General features: G+C 37.5%; 1 protein-coding gene across 3 annotated transcripts in view; it reads left to right on the top strand.

Moving 5' to 3' along the window:
• The window catches only part of LOC123309738 (ankyrin repeat domain-containing protein SOWAHC), a 174537-nt gene that overhangs the window by 137497 nt on the left and 13426 nt on the right, over positions 1-23614 (top strand). For 2 of the 3 annotated variants that reach the window (XM_044892978.1, XM_044892994.1), the window contains exons 7-9: positions 9563-9568; positions 14854-14943; positions 17785-17790. In XM_044892978.1, coding sequence (XP_044748913.1) covers positions 9563-9568; positions 14854-14943; positions 17785-17790 — 102 coding nt within the window. Of the gene's footprint in view, positions 1-5930; positions 5934-9562; positions 9569-14853; positions 14944-17784; positions 17791-23614 lie in introns of all 3 variants that reach the window. The other variant, XM_044892984.1, reaches the window with a different exon arrangement.

Genomic DNA, 23614 nt, shown 5'->3' on the forward strand with positions numbered 1-23614 from the left:
TTGGCAGATTCACGAGATTCCTGGATATTACTGACCTTCAAGAAGTAGGTACCTGTCAACATTTCATGGCACTCTAACCGTTGGTACGGAGGCTACAGTAAACATTTAAAGGCCAATTTCACCAAACTGCTGTTTTACTAGGACAGTGTCATGTGTTACAAATGAGATTAGGTTATTCTAGTATATTGACCAGACGTCAATTTGTTCTCAGTTGATAATTCAGTTATCAAGATTTTGAAGAATGCTTTGGTGAAACTCTGGAAAACTCTGCTATTTGCTGTTAACGAGTTTCACCAAAGCATTGTGTTTAGCCCATATGAAAGCACACACAATGCTTTGGTGAAACTCTGGAAAACTCTGCTATTTGCTGTTAAGAGTATCACCAAAGCATTGTGTTTAGCCCATATGAAATCACACACAATGCTTTGGTGAAACTCTGGAAAACTCTGCTATTTGCTGTTAAGAGTATCACCAAAGCATTGTGTTTAACCCATATGAAAGCACACACAATGCTTTGGTGAAGCTCTGGAAAACTCTGCTATTTGCTGTTAAGAGTATCACCAAAGCATTGTGTTTAGCCCATATGAAATCACACACAATGCTTTGGTGAAACTCTGGAAAACTCTGCTATTTGCTGTTAAGAGTATCACCAAAGCATTGTGTTTAGCCCATATGAAATCACACACAATGCTTTGGTGAAACTCTGGAAAACTCTGCTATTTGCTGTTAAGAGTATCACCAAAGCATTGTGTTTAGCCCATATGAAAGCACACACAATGCTTTGGTGAAACTCTGGAAAACTCTGCTATTTGCTGTTAAGAGTTTCACCAAAGTATTGTGTTTAGTCCATATGAAACCACACAATGCTTTGGTGAAACTCTGGAACACTCTGCTATTTGCTGTTAAAAACATCACAACGTTTTTCAATGCGTACGATCGCATATATTGCGAATGCTCGAGAATACCAGCCCTGACCGTTAATTCAGAGGCTGCAGGCTGCAGTAAACGTTTAAGGGCCAGTTTCACCAAACTGCTGTTTTACTAGGACAGTGCCATGTGTTACAAGTCAATGAAAACAGATTAGGTTATTCTAGTATACTGACCCCAGGTTTCGTCGAGAAATCAACGCTTGATTGACGAATAGACGTCAATTTGTTCTCAGTTGATAATTGAGTTATCATCAAAAATTTGGGAATTCCAAACAAGCGATTTTTGTAAATAAAAAGTTAATGGCACTTCTAGACTTTTCACAGGATAAAGGAAACGTGGATGGTCAAAAACTAAACCCAACTAATGGCACTTTTGACTGTTTACATCGAAAACTGGAAAATATTTTGGTGTTCTGATAAGAGTTTTCATAAAAAATATATCGTAATCTATTGAAAATATCTTCATCTATCTCGTGACAATGGAGAAAGCTTAGTGAAGTTTCCATAATTTGCATCATTTGAGCAAATCTTCCATTACGACTTTCTTGTGAAGATGTCAGTTTTTACTATTTTCCATAAACGTTTAGTCAATGTTTAAGGGCATATGTATCTCGTCTTTACAGCATGATACAGTTTTTGTACATTTCAAATTGGTTACGAAGAATAGAAGGTAAATTAACTAGCCTGGTTATATAACCTCAAAATGAAAGGATTTATTCAAAAAACAAATCTGTTTCCCCGAGAGAAGACTTTTTCCACCTATTAAGTTGATAAACATATGAATTTCGATGACATTCACACAAAATTCATTTACGAAATCATTTCTGATCTCCAGTTGAACTTGGACAAGTTTTCTTAGCATCATTGCTGCAATTTCAGCTATTGTATATAATGGAGAAGACAAGATATTGTAGTTGTGGCTCTCCATATAATCAATTTCCTTCTATTTATGATCGTGTGAAGAGCCAAGAAGTTCGGATTCAAAAAATATTGCTCTGTTTTACCAGCTGATTCAGAACATAGGAAGTTTTTTCATAAATACTAATACTTCATGACATTTATCGACCTAAAATTGATGATAATTAACACACTTGAATCCAGTTTCGACAACCAATGTTTAAAATTGAGAAAAAACTACTATAAACTGAGAAAAAAGGATTTTTTTGACGAAAATCTCAAAATCCCCTTATAAAATGACAATGACTGCGTCAACTTTTCACTTCGAACTGTCATCACCATGTCGCTACAATCTACATTTGAATTCCCAATAGTGATAGGGCAGTACCAGATACAAATACTCAGATGGCAACAGGGAAGCGAAAAAAGATATACATAATAAGTAAATAGGGTGTCCCATTTGAATTATTTTCACACCTTTAGTAACCAGATGGTCACGTCACGATAACGAAAAAATGTATAAATTCCCAATCCTTTCAACCATCCTATAATTATGAGTATCGAATACGGATCCCGAACCACCCCAATCATCCCCGCATTCCCACAAAACCGACCGATCATAATAAATAATTAAAACGTTACTTTAAACTCCTATCTGCACAATCTCATCGTTTCTTCGCATCTAATAACACACGTAATAACGTTTCACATTTCATTATGCCATTATCGTCCCCGTATATCGTTACAATTCCATCTACGCGGCCAAACACGAAAAAAAAAATGACACAAGAACGGAAACAGCCATAGATACTGGCCGACACGCGATTCCGAAACTGCTTTTTAATGACGCGCCCGTTTCGGGAAAACAAATAAATACGGTAGAGACGGCCTATCTGGATGCCCGATCTAACGTTTATCGAATCTGGAAATATTAATAAATTACGGGTTTGCGGACGGATAGGCTGGAACAGCTAATAGAATAGGTCGTTAGCGAAAAAACAAAGGACGGGAAAAAGAAGGTAGCGTGGTAGGTGATGAAACATGATTTATGGGACGTGGCTGGCGTTGTCTCGTGTAGAACAAGGAAAAGGCATTTTGGATCGGCTACCGAGTTCCGGACCGATCTGGATCTTGTATCAACAATGGGAAGAAAGGTTCTTCATATCGGTAGGTTCGACGTAGATTTATTGTTTTAACTTCTTCGGTTGAGGATGGAGCCATAAGTCGAGATGATCCAAACCGAAATCTTTCGATACAGCATCGATCAGTCGACAGTTGGACCATCAGAGTCTGAGCAACATCCAAACACTTGATTTACTCTTTTAATTCGAAGAAATCTACAGCTGAGGCTCATCCCTTGCCCTTAAATGTATGCTGCATCAGAAAGATGCAGTGGGTGGTTTCGAAATAAGAGTTTGACTTTGATTTACCAGTGGTTCAACCCATACATCCAATTTCACATCATTTAAAATCGTTGGGGAAGATTTAAAAAAAAGAGATTGGATTACAGACATGTGAACTGAAGCTGGCAGAGGGCGGATACAGCTTTACAAGTAAGAAATGCTGTTTTCCAGGCTTGAAAGAAAACCTTTTTTTGCCATCTCAAAGTATCTTACAGTAGGTTTCATAAAACTTTGATTGCCCGATCAACGATTTGACAGTCACTCGATTTCTAGAGCGAAATCACTGACAACTTTTCATTTCTGAATATATTGAAGAAGTAGGCATTGAGAATAATTGAATGGACGTATGAACATGACATAATTTGATGGGAGAATGATATTGGGAATTCAAATGTAGATTGCAGCGACATGGTGATGACAGTTCGATGTAAAAAGTTAATGCAGTCATTGTTATTTTTGAGATTTTCGTCCAATACATCCTTTTTTCTCAGTTTATAGTTTTTTTTTTCAATTTTGAAGATTGGTTGTCGAAACTGGATTCAAGTGTGTTGATTTTCATCAATTATAGGTCAATAAATGTCATGAAGTATTGGTATTTATGAAAAAATTCCGACTATGTTCTGAATCAGCTGATGAAATAGAGCAATATTTTTTGAATCCGAACTATTTGGCTCTTCACACGATCATAATAAAAGGAAATCAATTATAAGGAGAGCCACAACTATGATATCTTGCCTTCTCCATTATATACAATGGCTAAAATTGCAACATTGATGCTAAGAAAACTTGTCTAAGTTGAAGTGGAAATTAGAAATGATTTTCTAAATGAATTTTGTGTGAATGTTATCGAAATTCATATGTATATCAACTTACTACGTGGATAAAGTCCTCTCTGGAGGAAACAGGTTTGTTTTTTGTTTAAATCCCCTTTCATTTTGAGTTTATATATCTAGGTTAGTCAACTCACCTTCTATTCTTCGTAACCAATTTGAAATGTACAAAAACTTTACCGTGCCATAAGGATGAGATACATATGCCCTCCAACATTGACTAAACATTCATTTCATCGTTTAAAATAGTAAAACCTGACATCTTCACAAGAAAGTCGTAATCGAAGATTCGCTCAAAGAATGTAGATTATGAAAACTTTACTAAGCTTCCTCCATTGTCACGAGATAGATGAAGATATTTCCAAGACATTAAGATATATTTTTCATGAAAACTCTTATTGAAACTCCAAAATATTCTCCGTTTCCCGATATGAACAAACAGAAGTGCATTGAGTTTTTATTTACAAAAATTGACACCAGGGGGTGTATCGCTTGTTTGGAATTTCCAATTCCTGATACTTTTTCTCCGAAAAAAATTTTTAAAAACATGGATCCAATGAAATAGGCTCACAAAAGCTGAAATTTCGAATACGTATAGGTCACTGAGATCCGGAAGATAAGCTTGATTGGATATATAGGGGGTGGTCCAAAATTCTTCCTCTTATCACTCGATAGAAGAACGGCAAACAGTTGAATTTTTCAAATGGGACACCCTACTTTTAATATAATATTCTCAGAGATAATCAAAATACTCATGTACCTAATGATTAATTATGTTCCGAAAATCTCATGGTCAATTTTCTATGAATGTGAGGATTTTATTTATATGTAGGTATATTATAAACTCTTCAATTACACCCTGTATACATTTGTCAGTTGCTCACGTTAGCATTTCGAAATGAGAAGGTGCAAAATTAATCTTCCAAATCTCGTATCTATAGAAATATCCGAACTAGAACTAATTGCCCAAGGTATCGAAATACATATCATTCCTCCAACTCGAATGACACCTCATATTCCATTGTCATGTCATTGTTCCTTTCATGATCGCCAGTACGACCAGAGCTGACGCAATATCTGTCCGTGTCGGAAAAAAGATAATGCCAACGAAACAATAAACAAATGGCTGCTAAACAGTAGACAAACGACCGTAAATCAAAGCATTACAAGTGAACAGCAGGAAATATACGCGTCTCCACCGTACTTATGCAAATGGCGGAATATTTATCACCGAAATGTTGTTCGCGGGGGAAAAATGGCGGGAAAAGGGGTGGTGACACGAGGAGGTCACTTGTAGAAAGGGTCACTGTATTATGTCAAATGGTATTGTTGAAACATATTGGTTTATTGGGTTCATGAAAAGTTTTTTGTGTTTCAACCTGTAAATAGTTTTTGGAGTCATAATCTGGGAACATATTGGTCATATTGAACTCGTTTTTGGCCACGAATGTTTCAAGACTCGAATTTTCACCCCATAAACGAGCTATCTCTTATATTCCAGAAAAAACCAGGGGAATTATAGCTCATGTCAGTATAACACGTATATTCGATGATGAGTCTTTAGATAGATATCTAATAGGTTGTGGACTCACAACCTATATTATCTATATATTTTTTTTGAAAATGTCAATGATCCCTCTCACTCAAGTTACGATAAACACAGGGTGGTTATTGAAGCACCAATCAAGCACGATCAGTACTACATAGAAAGTACCAGATTCATTTGCCAGATGAATTCTAATTCTAATGAGATCTACTTAAATACTCGCTTTGTCTAGGAGAATTTTTGTATATTTCTATATTCCATATTTACTAATTTGTTTTTACTTTTCATTTCCGCTGCTTCTCCACCCACTGATTTCTTCGAAAAGGCCGTAAGTATTTTTTTATCGATTTATTTTATCTACATTATTGTATTTCTATATCTGTTATATTTGCCATATTAGTCGAAGGATTCTCATACTTCCATGCTGTTTTTACATTATTTTTATTTAAGTCCACGAAGTATTTCATATTCAAGGAGAGGAAAATTCAAACCGAAAGAGCCTTAAACACGTAACAGCTTCTGGGTATAAGGAGTAAAAAGTGAAATAAAAAGTAACTCACATAATTCATAACTTGAGTATTTATTTTGTAGAAAAAATGCTCGAACAGGCCAATCTTTATTCTAAGCTACGCAATTTTTCACGTGAAATTGAGGAATTTGTCATGACCCCTCTGCTAAGCGTGGTGGGTGGTTAAATTTTTTCTTAATGGCGATATCAACGATGAAGTCCTCTGTCTCGGGAAACAACCTTCCGAAAGTTCAATATTGACCTCGTTCTGGTGTCTTCCACGAAGAGAGGTTTCCTTTCTGAAGAATTTTCGACGATTTCTAGGTTATCCAGCATCACAAACTACTCGATTGAGTTATCATTATTAATAATGGATGTCTGCATCATAAATCGCTCAGACCAGTCAATTCCTGATTCGAGAGGAAATAACTTTTCCCGCTTTTTGCATCCCCGTAACTGCAACCCCCTAATGTTGGTGAGTACATCCTCTTGCGGTATCTCATTTAGAGGATTTTGTCGAGTACCTACTCTCTGGTCCAGAAATTTCACTTCAAAATTTCCATCGATTACGAAAAGACAGGTAAAATGGTGAAAGAGTAGGTATACTTACTTTTGTGATTAGTTTTGATGAAAATGCTGGAAACGGGCACAATATGTCCGGTTTTTTCAAACCAGGCGTGAGGAAAAACAACTGACGCACCGGTTGAACGAAACGACGTGGTGTGCCATCTTGTTGGAAAATGATCGTTTGATGGTTTTCTGCATTCTTCAATACTTGCACGAAGGCTGTATGAATAGCGTTGTCCAATAGATCTAAATAAATTTGGCCAGTGAGATTACCGGGTACAAAAAAAGACCGATTTTGTGATCTCCATAAATACCCGACCAAACATTTAATTTCTGAGGAAGCTGAGTATGTATCTCACGAAATAATCTTGGATTTTTATCTGACCAATACCGACGGTAATGCCGGTTCTCAAAGCCGTTAAGATAAAATGAACACCCGTCCGGAAAACAGATAAACATGTAGTTTTTTTTCCGTTGACCACTTCACAGAACTGAAGTCGGCGATTGGGATCATCCTCCTTCAGTTCCTGAACCAATTGTGTCTTAAGGATGGAATTTATGATGTTTAAGGATTGTCATGATTGTTGTGCGTGAAAAACCAGATACATTGGACAATTTCCCACTACTAAAGGTCGGATGCATTACTACATGACCTAAGACAGCCACGTCCCTCGCTTCGTCTCTTCTATGCACCCTTTTTTTGTTTCCGACTGAACCAGTAGCGTCAAATTTGGCAACCAGGTGCACAACTTAAGCAACAGATACATTTTTCCAAGATCTCGTTCCATAGTAACCAAAGATTCAGAAGGTTCTTGAAAGAATATCATTGTTTTTCTCTTGTGAGTACTAGAGGTCCCAGATGTCCAGTATCTCGAGATCTGCGTGTTTTTTATTTGGCGTCCGTCGCGACCCTCTCAAAAATTGTTTACGACGCGGATCGGTCGTATATCATAACGTACGCTAGCCGTTGAAAGTTTAACGTATGCATATTTCATCGGTATCCCTTATCGCGGATTCTGCTGCGGGTGTCCCACGGAGACAAAAACCGAAATCGTTTATTACCGCCCCTCGGGGCTCTGAAATTATTGCGAAGGCGCCTACGAAGGAGTACAACATTAATGTACGGGTTGTTTTTTTTTCCTCTTTTCGATGGGAAGAACGTTGCGCGCCGTCGCCCACCTGACGTCTGAAAGTATTACGTGTCACTTTCCGGTAGAGGTGACAGTTGGAGTTAACTGGTTTGTGCGAGGATGCTCGGGGTCCCTGGGTTCTTGGGGAATTCTCTAGAGGAATTCTTCGTGATGAAACGGCCTTTCCGAGGGGACCCATACGTCTCCGAGGTATTCAAAAAAAAATACGAAAATGAAGAATTTGGTAAGAAATTCGGTCAAAATTCTCAGCAAAAAAGTAATAATTTGACAGCTTGCAAATGGGCTCCTTATAATTGAAGTTTCATCAACACTTATGAACCGTATAAAGTACCACCTTATACGTATGTATATGAGTAAAATGTGGTACTCATCGGTATATAGGGTGAGTCTTTGACTCGTACAAATATTTCAACAGTAGATTCTTGAGGCCAAAAGAAACACTTTTTTCCTTTGTCATTTCTTCCGAATCGGCTCGGTTTGAAAGATAAGATGGTTGAAAAACCATAAAAAAAAATATTTTTAGTTCTTTCTCACAAACGGTTTTATGGAATGAAATGAATTTCAGAATATAGTTTTTCATTTATTTTATGAATCATTTTCGAAAACAAGATATCACCCACGTTTTTCAATTTTCTCATTATGACTAGTTCCCGACGGTTCTGGAGATTTTTGATGATCGTAGTATATCAGGCTTTAGGGGTCCTGTTTCAACACCCTCATGAAGATGTTTTTTTACTTTGATTCCTCAGTTTCTTAGCCTCTTACCATATAGAGTTACCTTCAGTAGTTTCCGAGAAAATAACCTTGACAGCCTTGAAAATTTCCGGGGTGTTGAAATTATCCCCATATTCCTTTCCAGAACTTCATCAACAGATATGATAGTATGAAAACGTGAAAAATTACAAATAGGGAACTATTTCACTACCACGGGGTGTTTTCAAAGGTGAGGTGAGGTAGAACTCATCAAAATGAGTCGTTTAAGCAAAAATTGTCGATAAAAAATATCCAAGATGGCTGAGATACAATACAACCCCTAGAAGTTCGACAAAATTTCATTGAATTTCAAGTATGGGACAGTGAAAGGTGACTCGGGCATCGCAAAAACGAAACAAAACATAAACATATGGTTGGACAATGAATGGTTCAGTACCAAGTTCATCGGATTAGCTCCATCAGGTCACTTTTGAGAGAATAATAATTGTTGTATCGTGCAATTTAGGATGAAAAAAATGTCGATGCAGTTTCTTGAAAGTGCTTATGTTAGATATGTTGAAAAAGTGCTATGATGTTTCCTCATTTCATCCCATTTTTACGACGATTGTTGGAATGTTCGAACAAGAAGATTGTGGTGCCCATTGTGAAAATATTCGTGAAAAATTTAGACGAATTTTGTTGGTAAGATTTTGAAGTATTATTCCATTTTGTACACTTGTGTCCTAAGTCTCTTCTGTCAGTTGGTATCGAAATGAGCCATTTCATAAGATCGTGTAAGTTACTGAAATATAATGAGAACAGTTCGACAATCCTAAGTTTCCATTTTAATTACGACGTAAATATCGAACAAGCCAATATCCTAAACCACGTGCGTAGCCAGGGGGGGGGGTTTTGGGGGTTCAAACCCCCCCCGAAATAATATAGTTACATAATATTAGTTTCAAAAAGTCTCAATTTATATGTCAAAATCAGAAAAATTTCATTTCAAAACCCCCCCCGAAACTCAACCCTGGCTACGCCTATGTCCTAAACAAAACCACATGGTTGAATCAGGAGATAAGTTTTTTCCTACTGCTTTGTGATAATTCAGCTAACAAACGGTCTAGGGTGGTATTGGGATCTATTTTAGTAATCATTTTCCAACTTTGTCATTTTGAGAGTTTTGTATGGATGATTTTTGTGAAACGCTTCATTTTGACCAGTTCTACCTTCTGTTGAAAAAAAGCCTCACCTTCAAATACACCCTGTATTTAGGACCCATGAATTCCTTCAGGAATGTCATAAAAATCCGTACAAATCTTGTTCGATATTCCAATTCGTTCCCAGCATGAAATCGACATCTTAACCGTTTGAGCATAGACGGAACGTAACTTCATAAAAGTTAAAAATGACACCGCCCGAGAAAGACTTCTCATTTTTCCCGATATTCATACGTATTTATAATGCGCCGATACGGCTAGACGTACGAACGAAAATATAGTCATGCCGCGATCTGATAACGGGCAGCTTTCAGAATTCCACGGAAGGGTATCTTTGGGACAGCAGGAAGTCCCTCTCAGCCTCTGCGGGGACCCAAACATTATGGAGAGGACTGTTAACAGCACGTAAGAGATTTCCAGCCACGATGTCTGTATGCTTTATGGACGTCGCACTGCTTGTGATCCAAAAGAATGTAGGGCTTTTGAATAAATTAATTATTTTCAGTAGAAAAGAATTCTGTTTCTACGATTCGTCAATACGAAGTATAAAAAAGAAAAAAAGAGGCAATTGGCCTATTTGGAAGATAAACATTCCTTATTTTCTATTGAGCACTGAATGCTTTGAGTCAATGTCAAAATATTTTATTACTCAATATATTCTCCTCCTTATTGAATACATTTATTACAGCGAACCTGCAACGTCTCTAAACCTTTAAAACAAAATGTTTCTCCTTGCTCTGCAAACCAGACCTCCACAGCTTTCATTACCTCTTCGTTGGAAGAAAATTTACGACCTTTTAAAATTTTTTTTAATCGAGGAAAGAGGTGATAGTCGGATGGAGCTAAATCTGGTGAATAAGGGGGGTGTTCTAGTACGTCAAACCCTAAATTACGAATTTTTCGCATGGCAAAATGAGATTTGTGTGCAGGGGCGTTATCCTGCAAGAACAAATCACCTTTGGATAGCTTTTCGCGTCTTTTCTCTTCAATTTCTTCCCGTAATGTCGAATAGTGATCTCCGGTTATTATTCTACCCTAATCCAAAAAATCAATCATTATTACTCCATGGCAATCCCAAAAAACTGAAGGAAGAACTTTTCCAGCAGATTTTCGGATACGAAATTCTTAGGTCTTGAAGAACCAGAGTGTCGCCATTCCATCGATTGTTGCTTTGTTTGTGGATCGTAGAAATGTTCCAAGGTCTCATCCAAGGTAACAATTCCGTTTTAAGAAGTCTACATCGTTATTAAATCGAGCACAGATCGAACGCGATGCTTCTACCCTTACACGCTTTTGGGCAACATTCAAACATTTGGGGATCCATTTTGCAGCAATTCTTTTCATGTCCAAATTAACGTGAACTATATGATGAACGCGTTCGTATGAAATATTCAGTGCTTCAGTTATCCGTTTTAGGCCAATTCGACGGTCTGATAAAATCATGTCATGAATTGCATCGATATTTTCGGGGACTGACACAAAAACTGGCCTTCCCAATCGGTCATCATCTTCAATGGAAAATTTACCTTTTTTGAAGCTTGCAGTCCAATTTTTCACGGTCGCATACGAAGAACATTGATCACCAAGGGTATTGAGCATATCTTCGTAAATCTGCTTACCTCTTAACCCTTTTAAATACAAGTACTTGATGATGGTTCGATACTCCAATTTTTCGATTTTCACAATTCGGTGGACATATTCTTTCTTTCAAGTTATTGCGTAACTCTGGTTCACTTTTTTGACATCAAACTTCACACTGACACTTCTAATTATTTCTTTGCTATGGTAACGCAATATTTTTGTATGCTTGGAAGTGGTCTAGGCTAGGCTAGGCAATACATCATCGTACTTCTTTTCTTGTTCTTGTCTTGAAATCAAGACATGATCAAGACTTCTTAGCGTTTTGTTGCGATTTAGGAAACCTTCCTTCAGCCTGAACTAGAAAACTTGCTTAAGAACACGTTCTGGGTGATACCTGGTTCTAACAGGATGGGACTACAGCCCACACAGCTCGAATTTCATTGGCTGTTTTGAGACAAATGTTCCCGGAGCTGCTGGTCTCATTGAGATGGGACGTGGGATGGCCAGTGCGCTCACCTGATTTAAGCCTTTGTGGCTCCTTTCTTCGGAGCTATACGTTGAAAATAAGGTCTTTATACATCGTCTACACCCCCTGCCACAACTCAAGAATAACCGAAAACCGATCGAAAACTTCGAAAATCGACTACATCAGTTTATCGCTACTGACGACCGCCAACTTTTATCATTTTTTTAAAACCTCTTGAAATTCTCCAATGGGCTATGCTGCACCCTGTATTCCTTGACAGTCGGACAGACTCTCAAGTGATCCTACAAGGTTTCCGTTTACATTGTATAAATAGAACCCCCAAAACGACCCCGATAAGAGGTCCCGTCAAAAAATTAATCGTACACACCATCGCGGTCGTCTAAGCGTTGTCGTGCACCACCAGCTCCAGCAGCAGCAGCAGCAGGTGAACGCCTCTCTGCTCCAGGTGGACCGGGGAGACGACGACGTCAGTCATCGCGCCATCCGAATACTGGGCTAATTGAGGAAAAACGCCGGACCGCTGGAGGAACCGGTCCCGTCTCCCTATCTGCGGCCGATCTGACGGACGGCGCTAATTGCCGGCCGGCCCGATATGCGCGCAGCTGAGGCCCGCGTTAATAGGTTATCATCGTCATTATGCAAATGTCGCGCGAGCCGAGACACCCTCCTCGCGCGCCCGCGATGACCCCGAAGCGCCGCGGTGGTATCGGTGCCGATCAATCACGAGACGAACGGGGGAGTCGTGTCGGAGGACTTCGCGGTTGAAGAATTGGCGTTAACAGGTCCGTTATCTGAGAGTAATGCTCTTTTTCGCCTATTTTAGAATCAGGCACGATGATCCGGCTCGAAGGACCAAATGTAGAATCGGGTGCGTTGATCCGGCTCGAAGGACCAAATTCGCAAATTTAGATGGGAGCTTATAGACGATTTCGTTTAGATGACACAAACGCTAAGGCGCACCCTGAACTTTCGAGAACCGAAAGTCTATTCCCATAAAATTCTTGAATTTTTTTGAAGAAAAGGACGAAAAACTGCCTATTTCAGACAAACCTGCAAATTGCGACAAACAAGTAGGCGAGACAATAGATTTTTGCCCGAAGTGCATATTGCATTTTTTCGTCGACCTCTCCTTACATTTATGAAAGTAAATACTCTCCTGTTTGCTGGCCTCGGCTACGTCGTCGTTTTTGAGGATGAAGTAGAGGACCTGAATTCAGATTTTCGCCAGTCAGATTCCTTTTATAATCTTCCATATTGATATCGGCATTTAACCTACTTTGGATAAATGCGATGCCTTACGCAAAGGAATCTTTAAAAGGTAGGCATGGACTCGATCAGGTATAGTGTTGATGTATGAGTGCTGTATCAGTAGAATTCACTCTATTAGCGAACACACTTTTTCCGAGTTCTTATCATTGGGAACTAGAGCGTTACCGTTTTCCCAAAAAGCTGGAAAATCTCGAAGCTTTTAACATTTTTTGGATTGGTCTCGATGAAAAAATTCAAGTCTTAATTTGGAGCAGAGTTATTCTTAAACAATTGAACTCGTTTAGAGAGGATTCCTGGCCCAAATCGATTATTAAAATCAATCTAATTAAAAGTAAACACTATTTTTATGAAACCGCCGAAGTATGAGATTCCTTCTTACAGAAAATAATTACTAGAAGGGTTGTTCTTGATTTTATCTAATGAAATATTTCCTTTCTTTTTTTCATGCTTGTTTGCGATCTATGGAACTGACCATCTATTGAAGTATGTAAGTATAACTCTCAATAAGAAGTAATTCTTGTAGTATTAATTTTAAAAACTAAGTTTTATGCCTAAAATGTTTCCATAAAAAAGAAGACTACCCACTAGGATATCTAACAGACAAATAAAGTTATGGACATGCCAGTTGAGGCAAAATTGACTCTCACTGATATTATTTAAAGGTCCACCGCTAGAGTGATACGAAACACTGAAAGTAGAAGAAGACTTGAAAATTCTTCGGGAATTCAAGGAAAACATTTATCTCGAACGATTTTCAATATGAGACCTTCATAACCACGATATTTGTCGTAAAAAGTGACACACAGATGAATTATAACAATTAGGGTATTTTGAATTTCATACAGATTCAGAGTCTGTTATAAGAGTTGGATATTCTCATTTGAAAAAGCAGGTTTCCAACTGTGTAAGCCGAAAAATCTCTCTGTTTGTGTATGTATGTTATTATGGACACGTTACAGGTCGAAAAAAAGTTTTGAATAATGAAGAATTAGACATTTGGTCTTTGAATTACCGAATGACATTGTTTTCCAAAATATTTTATAACTGTTTTCTTCCGGCGATTCTCGCGCGGTCTTGGAGGGCGCGCGCGCGCATCCGCACAGCGGGACGCTTTCCCTGGCCGCAAACCAGGGAATTCGGAATATGCGACGTGGGCAAAAGATCCTCGCGGATACGTCTTGTATCGGTTGTATCTGATAAGGGGAGCAAGACGGGTACAGTTGTACGTAAGTAATTCATTTTGCGATATACTCGTACGTCTGCGGCTTACACAGGTGGGACTGTCTACCCCCGCTGCGATCTCGGCGACGTGCTTTATGGCCCATACCGAGCTTGGGATTTTTTTTTTCTAACGGACGCTGTTTTTCCTCCAGAAATTGCGTCTATTCTGAATTATCTTGTGGTGATGAATAGAATATGTGTGAGAGGGGAGGATTTCAAGATGGTTTTTTGGATCTTTGATGTGCGTGTAAAGCCCCATTTTTTTACGTGTTTTCAGGCAGGGCGCAATGATAAGGGGCCCTTCAAACCCAGACAAAAAGCTTTATACTAAAAAAGCAACAACTCAGTAAAAGGTGTGTTAAGGGAGATCCATCGCCAGATTATATGTTATATGTTAACATGAAATGTGTTTTTTGGCTGTTTGGCACTAACTAGACTTTCAGTTAATTCAACGAATATGAATATGCAGGGTGATATTCCACCTAAACTGTATGAAGTGATCATTTTATTGATATTTTATTGATTGAAGTTAATCATTTTATTTATTGCAGAATGTTTTACATTGGGGCGCGAAACATGGCAACGCGGAAATCATCAAGATCTTTGCTGGAACTTACAAAGTGGATGTAAACTCGAAAACGGTAAGTGATGTTGTCTTTCTAGAGATATTTGTTCTGTTTTATTCAAAAAACAACAAAAATTCAACCAGTCATCATGTTCAACAGTGTGCAGTTGACCTTTTTTTCGGCTTATAATAACGGAAGACTTTTATCTAAAATTTTCTCTAACAATTTCATCAACGAGAACTTACTTTGGTAATGTTTGAAAAATAACCAGGAAACTAGAAATATTTCTGCAGTTTTGCTTCATCTTCAGTGAAAATTCTTTGTTCTAAATGCAGGGTGGTTTGATAAAGGTGGGGACCGCCCTCATCACACAAAATGTATGTATATACTTTAACACCAGAAAAATCTTGAAAAATTTGTTCCTATTTTCCACCAAATAGATATTATTCAACGACCTATGATGGCTATTTTTTACTCGGATGTCTTCAAAATTCGTTTCGAGCGTGTCACATAGAGATATATGTAGTCAATTGCATGTTGAGAAGTATATATTCTCTTAATCTGACAATTTAATCGTGACGAAAATGTGTGGGAAGGCGCCAAACTCACCAAAAGAAAAAAGTCACGTGTACATTCTCGAACGCGGTGGTTTTTTTCTTATATTGAAGCTAATTATTCAAAAATAACGGAAAAAATATAATCTGACAGTTTAAGCAAGCCGTCGCAAAAATCAGGTTTTTTGAATTATCTCCTTTCCTGAGCTTCAAATTGCTTTCGCATTCATTATAAGAGGGCATAACATTTTCTACATATGTTGTCCGAAGCAATTTTTTCTACGTTTGAATGTTTTCGAGATATATGGTGATGAATGTACATTAGACTGGTTTTCTACATAGATCTTGGCCTTTCGCATGTGTGGCTAAGCTCCTCGCCCTTATCGTTCTTGAACTCGAAAACGGTTAAGAGTATGTAAAATTGCTTCAGACAAAAGTTGTATAGAATTTTACTATCTACAACTTTCATAATAATACAGGAACGATTAGAGGTACAGGAAGGGAGATATTAAAAAAAAAGGCCTTGTTATCAACTCATCAGATTCAGAAAACAACATCAGATTAAGAAAACCCCCCTGATTAGTGTCAGATTAATGGGTCATCACCCGAGATTTACCATCTGTATGAAAATCTGACACGCTCGAGTGTCAAATTTATCGTTTTTTTGCGTTTTCAAAGGATCGCTGTGACCTTGCGTCACGTCCGAATTGTCAGTCCCTTGAAAAGTAGCTTCCTTTGGGTCCAATTAACATATCCTCAAAAAATCTGACACGCTCGTAATTTTTTTCACCGTTTTGGACTCTTCAGTACGGCCAGCCCCACCACGCAAATTGTCAGATTAACATTAATTTATTATCAGAGACACGTAGGGCATAAACAGTATCTTAATCTGACACGTCGAGTATGTACACCTGACTGATTTTTTTTACATCTTTGAGAACCTGCAAACGCTTACCCCACCGCTGGAAGTGCATACCTACATCGTAGAACCTTTTTTCCTTCTACCATCTTCAAAATCCACTAGATCTCCACGACGCTCGAGTAAATCCCGATTTAACATCGTTTCAATTGATAACTAGAGGAATCTTCAATTAGAATTACATCTAGAACTCTAAAGCTCCCTCATTTTAATATCCATCAATATTGGTCTCCACCCTTGATTGAATCACCCTGTACAATGAGGAATTCTCCTCAATTTGGGTTATCACAGCATATTCAATTTCAAACTGAATAATTATGAGTTTCATCCAAGAATTTTTCAAATGCACCGCGGAAACTATTCAAAATCATTTTTTAAAATTCAAATCGCTTCGTTTCTAGTTTACTATTTGGCAACAGCGCTTACTAGAAAATAAAAAGAACAATGTCTTGTTTATAAAATAAAAGCTGATTTACAGCTATCATAAGGCGCGTACTCACTAGCCAGCCTCAACAGCAACCGGCCTTAAAAATCCCATAAAACTTTACGACCTTCCTCGTTCGTCGCATACTTCATAGACAGCCATCTTTGTCTATCTCATCTAGACAGTGTATTTGTTGTCCTTTATTATCAAGGAATATTTCAGTCGATGTTGCCAACTTGTGCAGTAGAAACGAAACGCTTCAAATTTTAAATACCCATTTTTATTGTTCATTTTTAAGCACCTTGAATAATTTTTTTTGGAGTACGTTTGAAATGGTTATTTCAAATGTGACGTTTCAAAGATATCTCATAAAAAATACCTATTCGTACGGCCGCGACGTCGTGGCCTCGCTAAAATAAAACAACCACATTATAACGTATCGTGTGGATGGACGCCGGTGTGTCTTTGCCCGGTATCTCTTCTGGAAGGCATAAAACTTGTAATTTCCCGTAAACGAATCCATCTGCGGGCTCGATTCACAGTTCGGGCGATAATGAACGCGCACCGCCGTTTTCAATCTACCCCAACGATTAAACCGATACCGAAATTACACATCCGACCGGTCGTAATGATACGACGACTAATCGAGACTGATTACGGGTTGTCTCCGAGGTATAGAGGGCCCGAATTAAGAGCGATATTTCGGTGTTTAGCCCCCCGAGGTGGGTACTTTCGATTTGCACCTGTTCCGCGGCCCGAAGTTCCACCGGCCGATAGATGCCGGTTTTCGTCGTTGTTGTGTTTACATTTTGGGGGACGTTTTATTAACGAGTTTTTTAGGCGTATATCGGTCTAGTATCTGGAAGTCGATGAGGTTCTGGAAACTAGACGGTTAATGGTTTTTTTACTGACTGTGAATCGATCCGCGGCTGCGATTAATATGTATGTATTTATATTTATATTTTCGTTATAATCATGTTTTTTCTTGTTTCCGGTGCCTGTTTCGATGGTGGATGCAGAATGGGGTGAGTATGAGCATTGTTCATGAGTTTTTTCAAGGTTTGCTTGTAGTTTTCATGATTCAGTCATCTCGAAGAGGGGTCATGAAAAAATACAATACAAAATAAAAAGGTTAATTAGAGTCATTCGGGGCAACTGTCCGCACTTTTTTCTTTCAAGCCATACCCTGTTTCAAATGTTGAAGCTAGGAAAATTAAAACATATTCATAAGATAGAGAATTTTCTAATCTATGAAATAACATCAAAAAGCCAACAAACAAAAAAGTTTTCTTTCCGCAAAAAGAAATTTAATGGTGAAAGTCGGAGTGCGTTCACATGCCCCGTATTGGGGGTAAGTGTGCGCACCCTCACGGGGTAAGTGAACGCAGTGCTTAGTGAACCACACAATCAAAACAAATTACAAAATAATGTCATGAAAATGTACAATATTAGAGAAATGGTGTTTATTGTCAATACAGTAGCGCCTTTTTATAAGCACTGCATTATTGTTCGTGCCACAATTCCTGGTGAACACAACACTTGATACATTCCCCTGTTGGTGGCTCTTCATATTTTTCCGAACAAATAGGACAATATTGATCGAGTTTTAACCAAGAAAATCAACAATGTCATAATTTATTCCTCACTGAACAAATGCCCATATAATGAATCTATGCGCACACTTACCCGCGCACACTTTCCCCAGTAAGCCAAAATTTGAATTGACGTTCTTATAGAGTTGAGCAGCTAAGAGAACCTAAAATTTTTTATTATATATTTAGATTAATATGCCCATGATCGAATAAAATATTGTTTAACACTGTCGGACTCGGAACTTGGACCTGGCAGAGTTTGCAGAGATGCTGAAAATTAACAAGAAAACTAGTGAATTTGATTGATTGCAAATAAAAACTTAACGAAACGTCGCACGGCGCACTCCTATGGAAAACTAATTTGGGGATTCTGCGCCCTTGCTTCACCCAAATGAACCCCTCTTTCATACATTGCATAGTCGAGATATACGCACTGCGCACACTTACCCACTGCGCTCAGTTACCCCGAATGACTCTAAGTCAATTTACACTTACTTAGATGATGGGTGTTTGGGAAAAATGCTTGTGCCTCTTGATTCTAGTTTGTTGTTCAAAGTTCCTTCACGTGATAAATATACATTCTTAGATAGTCTCTCAAGAATGTTTATATCACGATCATTACTCATTGTTGAGTAAGGGGAATTTGAATCTTTTCACATTCTTTTCGTACACTTAACTATTGTTCATTCTGCAGTTGCAGTTAGATTCGGACACCATGGCTAGAAAATCACATTTCGGCACTTATACAGGATGTCCCATGCTGGGAGGCCTATTAGACGTTTGCGGAGAACGTAGGATTCTGATCTATTTGACTAAAATATTTCATCATTTGCGATGTTGGCACTCATTCGTAAAAATACTACAAATTTCGCTATTTCATATGGGACGCTCTATTTATTATAACTTCTTTCGCTTCTCTATCCCCATCTGAGTATTTTTCACTAGTACATCCCTATCCCTATTCCTGATATTCCCCTATTCGGGGATATTACAGGCTTTCCACAAAAATCGTCAAAAACATTGATCCAATGAAATAGGCTTAAATGAGACATTTCATATTTTGGGAAGCTGAAATTTTGAGAATGGATCACTGAGATCCTGAGGATGATTTTCGTGTGAAAAAAACTCGGTTTGTGATACATAGAATGCTCCAAAATTCTTAGAATTTCGTGAAGAAACATTGTATACATAATTAGATGCGTATTTTGATTGTACCTGAAAATATCAGATAAGAAGCAGTTTTGTATCGAGTGACAAGACGTCCCTCAAACAGCGGTGAATCTTTGACTCGTACAAATATTCTAACAGTTCATTCTTGAGGTCAATGGAAACACTATTTTCTGATACCATTTTTTCTGATTCGGCCCTGATGCCACTCTGAAAAAACAGAATGCTCTTCAGAATAACAAGCTAAATGTGTGACACAACACATCTGTGGATCTTTTAAACGGAGTTGTACTCAGCTAAAGTACCTATACAATTTTTCAAATTTCACAGATACCTTTTAATTTTTGAACATGAAAATACTCGAAAATGGCGATAAATACGAGAAAATATGAAGAATACTTTTATTTTATAAAACGTTCAAATATTCATTAGACAGCGTCCAACTTAGTTGACTTCATTGAACATTTTCTTAGGGATAATCAATACCCGGAAAATTTTATTAAAAAAACAATATTAAATTTAGAGAGAAAAATGACTAACCAAAATCGTAATAATGATCGGGAACAACCAACAAACCGTCAAGAACAACCAAATTTGTTGAATGTAATTCCTTATGTTAATGGCCTTTCAGAAAAAATAAGAAGAATCGGTTCGATGTTCAACATACGAACTGTTTTCAAAACGCAAAATGATTTGAGATCTATATTAACAAAAACTAAACCTTTGAACGAAAAACAAAAATCAAAAAATTGTATTTACAACATACCCTGTATTTGTGGTAAAACTTATACAGGTGAAACGTCCAGACCTCTAGAAATAAGAAAACGCGAACATAAAAATAATATTAAAAATAGAGAAATTAATCGATCACAAATCGCAGATCACATTTGTTCTAATACGGGGAGACCACATGATGGATTGGGACAACACTAAAATTCTAATGACGGAACCAGACCATTTTAAAAGAAAAATTAAAGAGTCTACGTGTATTCTATTAGATCAAGATAATAATTTGGCAAATTGTTCGGTAGGGATAGATCATATTTGGATCAATTTACTAAAGAAGGAACTGTCATCCGGTAATTTCAAAATTAAATGAATCAACGTTTCTATGCAGTCTCTGTTTCTGTGTGTTGACAATTAATGTCAAACAAAAGCCACAATTCAGAAGATTTTCAAAAGAAGATTTTTCGTCTGATGAAGGAGTCTGATATAGACTCCGAAACGTTACAACTTAGAATTATAATTTCAACGTTATTTATTTTGAGTTCATTGGCAGGCAACAATTTTTTCTAGTTAATTTGCCCCTGACAAATTAGTGCAAGAATTTACGCAGGAGCAAATCGTTGATTTCATTTTTAATTGATTTTGTTTCAGAGATTGGGAGTGAAAACGCTAAAAAGTTTATGAAGAGATGCAGAATCCTCCCAGAATAAATTTCAATCGATATCTTAGTTTCAAGAGTTGGGTTCTTTGAATTTTCGGTATTTTTCTAGTAACTAATGGTCATAATGAGAAAACTGGAAGACGTACTTGATATCCTGTGTTCGAAGAAGATTCATCAAATAAATGAAAAACTATATTCCGGCATTCATTTTATTCAATGAAACCGTTTGTGAGATATAACTAAAAATAACATTTTTATGATTTTTCAACAGCCTGTTGCTTTCAAACCGAGCCGATTCGGAAAAAATGGTGAAGGAAAAGAGTGTTTCTTTTGACCTCAATAATCTATTGTTGAAATATTTTTAGCAGTCAAAGATTCACCCTGTATAAGTGAGTATTCTCATCCCATCAATATAGATGTTTGAGAAACGCAGTGACAAAGACAGTAACCCACAAATTATTTTCGTTCAAACGTCTCGTAAGAATCCACCTTATACTTTCCTTTCCGGACACCTGACCTCCGTTCAAAAAAAAAAAACAGCCCCCTGTAAGATCAATAATTCATGTCGCTCGTATCGGATATCGATACCGATTAATCGTGGGACTCATGAACGTCGCCCTGTATAACCCAGATCGTACCTCAATTCCGAAATCGAAAGGCGAGCTACAGCGGCACCTGTCCCCATCCTCGTGACGAAGGGGGGCAATTACTCGACTTATATCTCGGGGGGACGCAAATTATGACGAACGCAGGCCCGGGGCGAAGTTCCGATGATGTGGATGGAATGAGGAATCGATAATGACAGTAATTAACACTTCTGCGTATATCTATATTTGACGAATTTACGACGAGGCGTCCGTTCGTCGGGGAGGGAACCGGCCGAGGGGGGTTATTAGGGGGGCAATGTGTGAAAAAATGGAAATTCGGTGGATTGATGATGGGCTTCGTCAGGAGTGCGAGACGAAAATAATTTATCACTGCTTAAAAAATGACGCACAAAATTCAAATATTGGGTATTTTCTGATTTGAAGAAAAATACTCAATCAGGTGAATTTTTAATTTAAACTAACTGACCCAGCAGAAATTGCCTAACATAGGGCGAATAGAAGTTAAAAAAAATTGTGGAAATATTATGAACAGACTCACAATAACCAATTAATTGATAACCAATATACTGAACTTTGAGAACGTTGAATCAATTGTTCATTTGTAAACTAGACTACACTCGCGCACGAAATTTTAGTTTTCTTGATTATCCCAGTTTAGTAGGCAACTTTGCCTAATTTTTCTTCTGTTATAACTTCCTACGAAGTACGAGGAAGGTTTAAGAAAATATTGAATGAAATCACAGGAGCCGTTTTTACATTTTGTGATGACAACGCAAAACAGAGCTACAACTTTATTCATAAAGATTACAATAGGGTGATTCTTTGACTCACACAAATATTTTAACAGTAGAATCTTGAGGTCAAAAGGAACACTTCTTGCCTATACCATTTTTTTCCGATTGGGCCCTGATAAATAGATAAACCCATTTCAAGTTTTCATAATTCTCTGTGCCACCCCTGGAAAAACAAAATTACCTTCAGAATAACTAGCTAAATCTGTGACACTACACATCTGTGGATCTTTCAAAAAGAGTTGCATTCGGTCAACGTAGGTATTAAATTTTTCGAATTTCACAGATAATATTTCATTTTTGGACATAAAATTACACGAAAACCTTGTGTTCGAAAAAGATTCATGAAATGAATGAAAAACTATATTCCGAAATTCATTTCATTCGATGAAACCGTTTGTGAGATAGAACTAAAAATAACATTTATGGTTTTTCAACAGCCTGTATCTTTTAAACAGAGTCGATTCGAAAAAAATGGTGAAGAAAAAAAGTATTTCTTTTCACCTCAAGAATCTACTGTTGAAATATTTGTACGAGTCAAAGACTCGCCCTGTATTTCAACAGAAAATTGCTGAGATCAAAAGGCACTTTATCATTTTTTCGAATTGGTCCCCGGTTGAAAAGATACAGGCTGTTGAAAATCCTTAAAAAATTTAATTTCCGTTGAGATCACACAAACGATTTTATCGAATGGGATGATTTTCGGAGTATGTTTATCATTGATGTCATGGATCTCCTCCATACACCAAATTCCATCCAAATCTTCCAGTTTCTTCATTATGACCATTACGCACCTTAAAAATAGCTTTATTTCAAATAACTCAACTCTTAACAGTAATTTGAACGTTCACTAACTTGACCATTTTGTTAATAAAAGTATTCCTCATATGTTTCCATATAAAGCGCTGTTCTCAAGTAATTGATATTGGAAAACAAAACATTCCTATGAAATTCGAAAAATTGCCTACTTCGGCTGAATGCAACTCTGTTTAAAAGATCCACAGAATTTAATAACTCATTTAAGATGTGTAGTGTCATTTCCGTGCTCTGTGCTTGTCAACTTGAAAAAAAAAGAACGTTCAGAGATTGTATGAAACGAAAATTTAATGGGTTATGTTTGAATCTGGAAACCTTCGTCCGAAATTAAATAAACCACGGCACTGAAAGTGTCTGTCATTAACCTTAGAATAAATAAAAAAATCATCAAGGACAAAATCATCCCCAGCAACAAACAGTCTATCCACAAAAAGTTTGGGTTGCCGTTAAAAAACTAAACTATCCTCTTCTCCTTGTAGAGAGTACAA

The sequence above is a fragment of the Coccinella septempunctata genome, chromosome 1, assembly GCF_907165205.1.
Source record: "Coccinella septempunctata chromosome 1, icCocSept1.1, whole genome shotgun sequence".
NCBI classification, from domain to species: domain Eukaryota; kingdom Metazoa; phylum Arthropoda; class Insecta; order Coleoptera; family Coccinellidae; genus Coccinella; species Coccinella septempunctata.